The sequence below is a fragment of the Sinocyclocheilus grahami genome, unplaced genomic scaffold (assembly GCF_001515645.1).
Source record: "Sinocyclocheilus grahami isolate Dianchi unplaced genomic scaffold, SAMN03320097.WGS_v1.1 scaffold384.1, whole genome shotgun sequence".
In the NCBI taxonomy this organism is placed as follows: Eukaryota; Metazoa; Chordata; class Actinopteri; order Cypriniformes; family Cyprinidae; genus Sinocyclocheilus; species Sinocyclocheilus grahami.
Window position 1 is genome coordinate 398,211 of NW_015505563.1, and position 12,496 is coordinate 410,706.

Here is a 12,496-nt window from a genome sequence, read left to right on the forward strand (position 1 = left end):
CGTTTCAAAAAGGCGGGGCATAGAGGAGAAACAATAATGTACAGTATGTGGAAAATAATGTGTTTTTTTTACTTTAAACCGCATAAACACATTTCATTACACAAAATAATGTTATTTTTAGCAGCATCATATGACCCCTTTAAAGACTATTTATACTGCATGTTGTTTGACTATTTACATGCAAGTATTGTGAATATTTTTGGTAACTACATTAGTACGTGCAAGTGTGCTGTTACTAGCTAGCACTTAACTATAAAGATCTGAATGAATGTGCTGTTAATGGAATCAAATTGTATATACTTATCATTGTGATGAGTGGGGTTGGATCATGGAAGCGAGGCTAGTCTCCCATGGCTCTCAGCCCCGCCCCACTTGTCATAAAAATTTTAAGCTCTACTAACTTAAAAAAGTTTAGTTCGTTTACTCAAATATTTTGAGGCAATAAGTTTCCTCAAATGTTTTGAGTATTCATAACTTACCAGGTTTTACAGTGTATAGGGCATTTTATAAGCATATATCTGTGACATGCAACATTACCCTTGTCCAGCTTCACTGAATCTGACCTTAGGTTAGAGACATCAGCTGTACTGGAGAAACAGGAAAACCTTCATAACAGGCCTGAATTAATGTTTTGTTTATTTGATTTGATTTGATTATTTTAACATTAAGGAATATTTTAATTTAATATAAAATGCTGCTTGACATTTAAATGTGTTCGAATAGGCAGTTCTTATTGATTTCTTTATGAACCAAGCCTGATAACTGCAGTAAACACTCCTATACAAGTAGGAATATAGGTGGGTAGGTACAGGATTTTCTAGTAGGTATCCTACAGGCCTGTGGGTAGGGGGCGCCATTGTACCAATCTCTATGAAATAAAAGTAATCTATACAATTTGTTGCTTGGAGTTGGATGATTTTCCACAGCAGAAAAAGACAAAAGACATTTCTGGGAGGTTAGCTGAACAGCATGTTTTATCTAGAATTGTTATATTTGTTGAAAGCTATTTGTCCTCCGTTTTCAAAATAAGACAACATTTGATATAATAAGTATATGTAAAAATGAGATGTAAAAACGGACAGCACTATTATTTCTCTTCATGTCACGTGGCAACCAATCAGATAGCACAGATTGAAGATAGTTTAGAGTGTGTTATTCTATTTTATTGCTTCTTTTTTATGTAATTCACCAAACTATAGGATGTGTTCTGGGATCAATATTCCTATCAACCAATCAGATTTCACGGCTAAAGTTAGGATTAGGGCTGCAGTATGGACTCTATCTATATTCTTATCAACAAATCATTTCTCTCAGACTATAAAGTAGGCTATGGTTAGAAAAGTCTTACCTTCTGACAGCCCACCAACGGGCCGTCTGTTGTTCAGTGACTGGCTGATGCATATTGCACTTTCTCCATATGGCATGCTCAGTTTTAACTGGCTGGATTTACGCAACTTCTGGAGTGGGGGCACACAGGATTTTTTTTTTTGTTAGTCCTTCAGGAGACAAAGGTGCCGTGCTGATACAATGAATGCTGTTGAGAATACAATAATCACTGGATTAGTCAAAGTATGCAAGGTTAGTTACATAAAATTTGTAAAAGATACTTTTTTGTAACAAGTAAACTAGATATCCCAGTAGAGGACAATTGTATGTTATTGTATTATTTGTTTTCAGAGCTACACTACCATTCAAAAGTATACATTTTAAACATTAAAAAAATTATGTTTTCTATTTTGATTCTATTTTTAAAATGTAATTTATTCCTGTGATGCAAAATTGAATTTTCACCAGCCATAACTCCAGTCTTTATTATCACATGAACCTTCAGAAATCATTCTGTTGTGCTGCCATGATAATTTGTCTTCAGGATTCTTTGATGAATAGAAATTTCAAAAGAACAGCATTTTTTTGAGATATTATTTTTTTTAACAATGTAAAAATCTTTCTATTAGGCCTACTTTTTATCAATTTAATGCGTCCTTGCTAAGTACAAGTATTAATTGTTCATTTTAAAAAACTAACTGATTGCAAACGATTGAATGGTAGTCTTTCTCTTTTGTGCCTTTATACCTGCGTCTTCATTGATCTTTTCTTTTTTCACCCTCTCTTTCTCATTGCTCGTGTTACTGATGCTCCACTTGGTACCTAATGGAGTCAGCAGCGCACACATCAGCCCTCTAAACAAACCTCAGAGGAACCAAATTTCTCACAAGACTAATCTATGAATCACATGAATCCATGTTTACAGTATGCGCATGTGTGTATGTTTGCACATGCTAGTGTTTTGGTTCACAGCTGTACAGGACAGCATCAAATCACATTTACGAATGAACACCTGACATGCTATCAGTTCATTTGTGACCATTAGCTCCTCTGTGGGGTCCCAGGATGTTTTAGCTGCGTCCCAAATGACGCACTATACACTATGCACTCATACACTATGTACTTAAGCACTATGTACTCAACCATGTAGTGTATGAATTATATAAGGTTATTTTGTCATTCATAAATCAGTCTGATAGCCCTCCCACTTCGCTACGTAATTAAAGCTGTGACAGTTAAGTGCATGAAGTGTCCAACATTCCACACACTACGTTTTTTCGGTTATTTAAGTGCATCATCCGGGTATTTAAAGTGCACTTTTTATTTTTGGAATTTTCAGTGTGAACGCACTACTCGCACTATTTATACTACAAAATGTCATAGAATAGTGCATAAGTACGCGATTTGGAACGCACCTTTTGTGTCAGACCTCTTTCCTGTTAGCAGTGCATTGCTGAAAACTGGAATTGATCCTGTGAGTGTTTTACATGGAGAGACAATTCAGTGACAGTTTGGAGGTGAAATCATAGCAACTTTTCTTCTCTCTCACACACGTCTCCATCTACACACCTGCTTTTCTCACCTCCTCTTGAGCCCCACTGATGATTACATCCTTCCAGCCTGCTCTACTCTTCAGGCTACCATGGAAACAATAAACACGGAATCAGGGACACATCCTGTAGCGTGGAGTCTGGATTTTTTTGTTTGTATGTGTGTGCGGGGAGAGAAAGATTCTTGGTAATGTGATGCTAAATAAATTGAGCTTATTAGGAATGTACTTTTAATTGTCAGGGCAAGTTGAAGTATTTTAATAAATAAAGCTGAAAATGGAGTAGTTTAATGCCCAGGTGCTTGAGGGTCTTTTGGAGAAACAAGGAGATTAATAGTGCAGAGGGGGGTGGTTGGATAGTGAAATGAGGGGTTTGTTTGTGCTAAAAATGTGGAAGTGGCGCACATGGGTGGGGGTGGATGCTAATCTTTAACGCAGCGGCTACAAGATTAGCATTGGTATTGTGAGGGTTTGATCTGAGCAGATGGGTGACACAGGGTGTATTGTGGGACCGGTTGGGGAAGGGAGGCAATGAAGAAAATGTTGATGCTAACTTTACTAGAAGCACTAGAACCTGCTGCAAATCACGGTGAACTTTCTCACAGCTTCATTGTCATGACAACAGCGGAGGTAGAGAGGTGTGTTCACGCCTATAGCGTAGATGAAGGCAAGGGTTACGACGTGATTTGCTATGCCTTCAGCCTGCTAAACATGGACCAGCGCTTATTCTGACAGATGATGGAGATCATATTTAAAAGAAATTTATGCTGAAAAAATATTTGGTCTTTGATGATAATTAGTTTTGATTAGGACACACTGATGAAAAATATATGCATAAGCATAAGCATGCAGTAACAATAATATTAAAAAAAGAAAAATAAACATCCAGGAAGGAATTAAGCTGTAAGAGTTGAATACTGGTAAAACTGACTTTTTTTCTGTTTTTCCTTAGCTTTCACAATTTGAACTTGAAGTAAGTAGCTTGATAGTCAGAATACGGTGTGCTGTAACAGCGTGTTATAATGAAATTAGTTTCTAAAAACAGCCAGTACTTCAATATACTCTTACTATGCAGTTTTCACATGCTATTTTATATTAATAAATACTACAGCCTGTTATGGTTTGACATATTTTGTGCTTTCTGTATATTATTGTTAAAAAATAAAATTTTATGTTTTATTTTATTTGCTTTTTAGTAGTTATACATATATTGCTTTAAATATTTTAGTTTTAGTCATTTTAGTACTACAACTTGAACTACAAATTTCAGTTCAGTTACTTCTCATTTTAAGTTTTTCATTTAATATTTAAATTTTATTTTTAAGCTTTTTACCATTTTACCAAAAATGTTTTAATAGTTTTTAGTTTTAGTTAACACCGACAAATGAACACTGCTGTGAAAGCATACATACATTATGTGGATTTTCACACAGTTCCAAACTCTAAAGACAAAAATGTACATGCAGTGAACTGTTTGTACTACAAGTTGCTCTGTAATTCCCAACCATTGTGTGATTCCTGAAGAAAACAATACATCTCTTATGCTCTTCTCATGCTGTGTGTGCATCTTTTGGGTTTTGGTTCCAACAGGGTCAAAAATAGCTCCCTTCATAGTCACTCATTATTTAAGAGTCTCCTCCTTCTGTCCCTTTCCAACCCCATCCCAGAATGTGGAGTTTCCTCAAGAAAGGACACACTGTGATGCTAATGGACTGAGGTAAACAAGAAAACAGTTTGTAAAGTGAGGTGTTGCTTAATTTACATCTGATATATAGCATCATGGTTGAACCAAACAGGAAGTGTAGGAAATAGAATGTTTATTTTGACCCAGGTTTGAGGACTCTGGCTGTGGAGGAGATGTGGGAGAATCTAGTGATGTCTAGGCGATAGTGGGGTGGGTGAGCTTCATTTTGTGCACAGAATATCCTGAGCTCTCTGACTTCCTCCTCCTCCCCCCTCTCTTTCTCTCTCACACACATACAGGATGAGAGTTCGGTAAGCAGTGAGGATTTGGACATGGCTGAGCCCGCGTGGGTCTCTACTGAGCGTGCTCCAGCCGCAGAGCCCAGCAGCCCCACCGCCCCGTACACAGAGAGGATGCCTACACCCCCACAGCCCAGCATTAAAGAGGAAGAAGGTATGATGTCTCTCTCTCTCTCTCTCTCTCTCTCTCTCTCTCTCACTCACACTGTGTTTATGTAGCTGTACATTTCGTTGAAATAACAGCCACCTTTTATGGATGTTTGTGAGCATTTATCAGTGAAGACTTTGTGCTGGTGAGAGTCTGATAAGTGTCTTGTAAAGCTGATGTTGAAGAGGTCCTGAAGGCCCATTATAGCCCTTTTCCCAGCACTCCAGCCTCTCTCGCTCTCTTCCATTACGCTCTGGACAGATGCCGGTTAAATGGATGTCTGGGGTATGCGGAGCCATGCTAACACAGCCTTATTTTTTCATTTTGGTCTGTATGTGAAAATCTTCAGTGTGAAATTCTATAATGTGTGCTGTTCTCAAGTGTCTGGGCTTCTGTGATAGATAGATAGATCGATAGATCGATAGATAGATAGATAGATAGATAGATAGATAGATAGATAGATAGATAGACAAATAGACAAATAGACAGACAGAAAAATTGATAGACAGACAGACAGATAGATAGATAAATAGATAGATAGATAGATAGATAGATAGACAAATAGACAGACAGAAAAATTGATAGACAGACAGATAGATAGATAGATAGATAGATAGATAGATAGATAGATAGACAACACATTTTGCACAATATATATATATATATATATATATATATATATATATATATATATATATATATATATATATATATATATATATATATATCAATATAAACAGTGTAAACATTATAGACAAAAGTACATATTGCATGACAAATTTAAGGACATATTCTATACTTAATCTGAATCATATCTATATATCTTCTCTATCATCTGTGTTATTGTTTATGTAAGCAAAATTCTACAAATTCTATTTGATATCTATAGATAATATACAAATCGTTATAAATAATATAATAATCTCTAAAGCAGAATTTATGGCGTAATATTTGGCCAAGGCTCCCATATTTGCAGATGAGGGTAAACAACTGCAAGGCTTCAGGGTTGTTGACCCTGCCCCCTATTTTGAATTAAACACACTTCCTTCTTTTCACCAGCACTCGCTCCCTCTGTCTTGTCTCTAATTCAGCTGAGTGCAGGGGGCTGGGGTGACGTATGAATGGGGCAGGAGAGAAGAATATGAGGGCAGGGGGAGGGGGATGTGGAAATGTTTTTTAAAATGGCTGCTGGGACAGTCAAGGGTCTTATTGGGTGGTAGAGAGGGAGGAAGCAGCCTGGGTCGCTTCTTTGTGGGCTAATCCCGTGTAATCTTGCTCTGAGGGGGCTGCAGGGAACGGCTTGGCCACACACACTGACGCGTGTCCGCTTACTCAATCATAAGGAGAGAGAAAGTGACTATAGGGCTGTGCACATGCTCAGTGCACCTTACCCTTGACGGACAGCTTTAGAGGCCCCTCTGGGAATTATCCTAAAGAGGGATGATAGTATTTTAGGAATAGCTGTCAGAGCTGTGATCATAAAGGTTACCCCTCTTGACATCATAAGCTTGTCTGGTTTTAGCATGTTTGACTTATCACGGTCGCAGAATCAAAGTAGAAATACTGTTTGTGATTGCACTTATAAAAATGTTAAACAAAAAAACAAAAAATGAATGAATATCCTTAGAAATGAAAACATATATATTATATAATTGAATTGAATTTAAATTATAATATGTAAAATGACTGAATCAACCTGACATTAGGTTACATCAATATTAGGTACAGCAATCAAAGTCTTTTTAAGGTTGAATCAGTTAGAAATATTTGGGGTCAGTAAGTTAGATTTTTTTCCGAAGGAAATTACTACTGATTCAGCAAGGATGGATCAAAAAAAGACAGTTAGATACATTAAAAAAAATGCTGTTTTGAACTTTCTATGCATTAAATTATCCTGACAAAATATATCATGGTTTCCACACAAATATTAATTAGCACAAGCATTTTAATTGTGTTAATTGTTTTTTTTTAAGTACCAAATCTGAATATAAGAATGATGTCTGAAGGATCATTTGACACTGGAGTAATGAAAACAAAGACTTGAGTAATGGTTGGACTAAAAATACTGCCAATTTATCCTTTACTACACAGATTTTTGTCCAATCAGAAACTTACTAGTTCATCCAGGTCCTTTTTTTCTTCTACTGTTTAAGACTACTGGAATACTGTGAATTCAGACATATACTTTTTTAACATACTGTTCTTCGCCTACTATATAGTAGGAAAGGGTGAATGCAGCCTATAATGAGGGCCAGTGATACGTCCCTTCCAAACTTATTGTTTCAATAGGAAATATCAACAGGTTAAAAAAATGAGTATTTGACCCTTGACAATACTGTGTAGGTGGAGCAAACACATCCAGACTGTCTGGGACTGGTTTAGAAATAGCTTTTATTCTTGTCGTTATCATGCATATTTTCCCACAGACACACTTTTGTAGGCTACCAGTACTGCCCTTGATTATTCAAATCTGCTTTGTAATTTCAATGTCTGCAGTGTCTAGTGTGGTTGTTATGGGATGTGCTTATGATCCGCTGCCTGTGTTTTGCAAAATAATGAGGCTTTTTCCCCATCCTGTACTTTATATAAATGTGACCGTGCACTAATGGATCCCTCCCTTGACTCACGGCAGACTAGTGTGCTGTTAAGAGCCACACAGGGCAAGAGGATGATGATTTAACCCACACTCCATCATCAGAGAGGAGCCGTCCTTTTCGTTGTTTATGCCATTAGTTCCTGACATACTGTATTGTTCATTTAGACCAATCTCTTGGTCCATGCAGTGGGCCTCAATGTCTCATTGGATAGCTAATAAATATCCTAAAATATGGCTAATTTAAAACAAGTACATTATTGAAAGTAATTTTAAAGGACATATAAAAATAGTTCCTTTACATAAGTGAATGTTTCTACTTTTTACCATGTCAGTTTAGTAATCAAGATTGCATAAAATATGTTTTTAGAGAATGACTGTTGGATTAAATGTATTTTTATTCATTAAAATTTGAATTATAATTTTTTTTCTTGCTTTAAGCATCTTCAATATACAGTATATCTTCATATATATATTTTAAAGTTTCCAGTGGCATGAGAAAACTGAAGTTATTATTAAAACCTTATTATTGTTTCTAAAGTAAATTAACCTTTTTAGGAATGTTTATTCTACTGTTCAAAAGTTTAGGGTGAGTAAGATTTGTAATAAATTAATACTTCTATTCAGGATGCAAAGTGACAGTAAAGACGTTATAATGTTACAAAAGATTTCAATAAATGCGTTTCTTCTGTTCATCAAAACATCCTGACACATTTCCATAAAGATATGCAGAACAAGAGGTATTTTAAATTGTAATGGTATTTCTGTTTTACTTTATTTTTGATAAATAAATGCAGCCTTGGTGAGCATAAACGACTTGTTTCATAAACATTAAAAATCTTACCAACCCCAAACCACTGAACAGTAGTGCACATATTTTTACTGGAAACAAGACTATAAAATTGCATAACATCTCAGTTTTTTATACTCTACAGGGGTTTAGCATGTCACATCTGTTCTCACACCCAGCCCACTCTCTCTCTGAACTGTTGCCTTCTGGTCTGCGCTACAGAGCACTGACCACCAGGACCACCAGAACAGCCAGGCACAAGAACAGATTTTTCCCACATGCTATATTCAGCCTGAACAATTAAACTTTCATAATTATACATCGTCCATGACAACTGACATATTTATGCACAGAATTCAAAAATTTGTACACTTGTAAAATGCACACTTTGTAAATAACATATCTGCACACTTATAACATATCTGTATATTTATTTAAACAATTACATTTTTCCTATACTTCTATTTCTGTATGTAGTACATTATTTAATTTCTTCTTTTTTTTCTTATATTAGTGTTATATTCCATCCCTACTGTGTTATTCTTATGTATGTCTGTACTTTCTTCTACACTGGAAGCTCCTGTCGTCAAGTCAAAGTCCTTGTGTGTGTAAACATACTTGGTAATAAAGCTCTTTTAATTCTGATTCTAAAAGAGTGGACAAAAAGGGTTCTTTCTTTTTCATCTTTCGCCTCTTCACCTGTAAGCTCTGTTTTTCAGAATGCTTCCTCCTGTCCAGTCAGACACTCTGGCAGAACCCCACACCCATCTCATCCCCATCATCCCAGTCGTCTCTCTTCACCTCTGCTTCCTTCCACTGCTTTGACAGTTGACCCCAATGTTCACACAAACAACTTCACACAGCACACTCTCCTTCCTCCATTAGACACACACTGACACACATACAGCTAGACCCCACATCCACACGTGTGTGACTTTATGAACACGTATTCAAACATTTCTTTCTGTGTCTGTCTCAGATGATTCCTCTTCAGAGAATTGCAGCACAGCGAACGGTCTGCCTGCACTGACTCCGCCTGGCGGTGCTGCCATGGCGACAGGAGGAGTTCCTGCATCTGAGGGGGTGGTTCCATACGGAGAGGTGAACGGTAATGGTGCCGCAGCGCCGCTGGACTTCAGCACCACTTCATCGTCCTCTTCCTCGCAGGAGGGACAGCAGCCTGTCAACCTGAGCGACAGACTCCCGCTCGGATCCTATGCTTCAGACCCCAACAGAAAATTCCCTGTTAAAACTGAGTACGGTAACAAGGTATAAGACAAAATGTTTCCACATTATTCTAAGAATTTGTATATGTTAAAATGTAAAGTAATAGTATGCATAATGGTGTTCAGATTTTGACATACTGTATGTTGTACAGTCCCCTCAGTATAGCTCAGGAAGCTATGACTCTGTGAAGACGGAACTGAGCACGTGCGGGGAGGACATGACCCCGGGCCGCTCACAGGTCATAGACGATGATGATGACGATCACGATGACCATGACGACAGCGACAAGATAAATGACGCTGAGGGCCTGGACCCTGAACGACTTAAAGCTTTTAATGTGAGACTGATTCCCTTAACTACTTTATCGCTCATATTTCATAAGGTGGACATTAGATTTTGTATTTTCTAGCTGTTAAGCTTCGGTTACCGACATTGCTTATGTTTGGAGGTACAGTGGAGTCCAAAAGTCTGACAAACACATTTGACAGACATTCAAAAACAGAGTAATCTTTAATGTAAAGCAAAGAAATGTAATTTACGTAAAATGAATAAGAATAATTCATTTATTTTGAGCTATTCTTAAATCATGGTGGTCTGGATTGGGACTAAAGCTAAAACTATTCAAAACATTTTTGTTAATCGAAATAAAGCAGAAATAAAATATAACTATTTAACGAAAACTCAAACTAAAAAGTTTTAAATGTTGCCTTGCCAACTAACTGAAATAGGTTTGGGTTGAAGTTCTAAAATTAATTACTGGAAATAAGTAAAAACTAAAATAAAACTGAAAAACTAATTGAAACCTAATTAGTAATATTTAAAAAAAATATATAGCACTAAAATTATACTAGTCTAATTAATATGATCATCAGGTTTTACACGGACTGGCGGAGTTCATGCAGCTTGAAAAAGCAAGTACGAAGACATACTGAAATTCTTATTGGCTTTTTAATTTCCACCTTTCTCTCAAATTGTTATGCTGGTAATATAAATTACATTGAGGAAAAAATCATTTTAATAAAAATAGATGCATTTCAGTGACCTGCTGAACCCTAATGATTATTTTCCTCTCAGTGCTAAAGTAGAAGATTCTCCTGTTACATTTCTCTTGCCCCTTCATGCTTACATCTTAATGACAAACATCAGATTAAATTAAATACAATTTTCCTTTTCCTGTTATATGCTCTATCCTTTTCTATTTCCTTTGTTGGACTGCTCTAATATTTCTTTATGTTTTCAGATGTTTGTGCGGTTGTTTGTGGATGAGAACTTAGACCGGATGGTTCCAATCTCAAAGCAGCCCAAAGAGAAAATCCAGGCCATCATCGAGTCCTGCAGCCGCCAGTTCCCAGAGTTCCAAGAACGTGCTCGCAAACGTATCCGAACCTACCTCAAATCCTGTCGCCGCATGAAGAAGGGTGGTTTTGAGGTAGGGAGACATGGGAATTTGCACATGCACTGACAAACAAACATGAACATCTGCCATAATTATCTGTGCTATGACAATACGACAGAAAATCCAAAACGTTTAACATGAAATTCAAGCTTGAACATTTTTCTGCTACACACCATTCAATAGCAAACTACTGCCCTCTAGTGGCTGATACAATCACAGCCAGTCAATTTTTAACCCTGGTACTTGATTACCACAGCACTGAACATTATTATTTACCAAGCCTGATTCAACTCATTAGCTCCATGACCTGAACTAAGTGTGCTAGATAGTAGAAACATCCAAAATGTGCACTCTCAGAAAAAAAAACACAAAAATGTCAGTTGGGTGGTACCCTTACAAAAGTTACTAATATGTACACTTTAGGTACTAATATGTACTTTTAAAGTATTAATATGCACATTTGTGTTACTAATTTTTACAATCTAGGGGTAAATAAGGTCCAAAATGTACCTATTAGCTTTTGTACCTTAGGATACTGCCCCAGTAACAGCTTTGTATCTTTTTTCTGAGTGTGTAGAGCTGTCATGATTGAAAACAGTGAGAGTCACTGCTCTTAAAGAACGGGTTCAATGTTTAGCCAATCCATATCTTATTTTCTGCATCTCAGTGGAATTAAATGTAGTCAAACAGGCATTTCTAGAAACTATTGTGCTAGTAGAGCCGAAGACTTACAGAAATCAAATGTTTTTTTTTAAACATGAATGTATATGAGTAGTTGCAACCAGAAGGATGTATGTCTATACTGTTATTTTCCCCTTTTAAATGATCTTTTGTTAACTCTTTAATAGAATATCCATTTGAATGAGTTCAGTTCCAGAGAAAGGCTAAAATAATACAGATTTTTACTACAGTAATTGGTAACAGTTTAAATAATAATATGGCTTAAAAACACCATCCTACAAGATTAGAACATTGTAAGAAATTCATAAGGTGATGACATTTGCCCTTTTTCTGCCCTCTCCGATGGTGTCAGACACGGCCCACACCCCCTCACCTCACCTCTGCCATGGCTGAGAACATCCTTGCAGCAGCATGTGAGAGCGAAACACGGAATGCTGCTAAGAGGATGCGCCTTGACATCTATCAGGCCCATGTGAGTGCATGTGTGCATTGATCTCTAGATCTTTAATCAAATTGAATGGATTCCAGAAAATGTTGATGGGTTTTTAGATTACTTGGTGAGGTATCCGTGTCTTTCTTTGTCCTTCCATTTTGTCCATACAGGATGAGTCAGTTGCAGCAGACAAGCCTAACTCCAAAGATCCGGCTGCTCTGGCTAACTCAGGCTTCACACTGGCCGCCTCGGCCTACTCCCAGGACCAACTCTACACCAATGGTGGACTTAATTACAGTTTCCGTGGATACGGGACCATTGGCAACAGCCACCAAAACAATGGCACATCACAAACTAATGGTGGGTGAAA

General features: G+C 37.0%; 1 protein-coding gene across 1 annotated transcript in view; it reads left to right on the forward strand.

Annotated features, from left to right (window-relative positions):
• The window catches only part of nol4la (nucleolar protein 4-like a), a 58,252-nt gene that overhangs the window by 41,862 nt on the left and 3,894 nt on the right, over positions 1-12,496 (forward strand). Inside the window, exons 5-10 of the mRNA XM_016231178.1 lie at positions 4,859-5,012; positions 9,369-9,658; positions 9,768-9,953; positions 10,857-11,045; positions 12,046-12,165; positions 12,297-12,486. Coding sequence (XP_016086664.1) covers positions 4,859-5,012; positions 9,369-9,658; positions 9,768-9,953; positions 10,857-11,045; positions 12,046-12,165; positions 12,297-12,486 — 1,129 coding nt within the window. The remainder of the gene's footprint in view (positions 1-4,858; positions 5,013-9,368; positions 9,659-9,767; positions 9,954-10,856; positions 11,046-12,045; positions 12,166-12,296; positions 12,487-12,496) is intronic.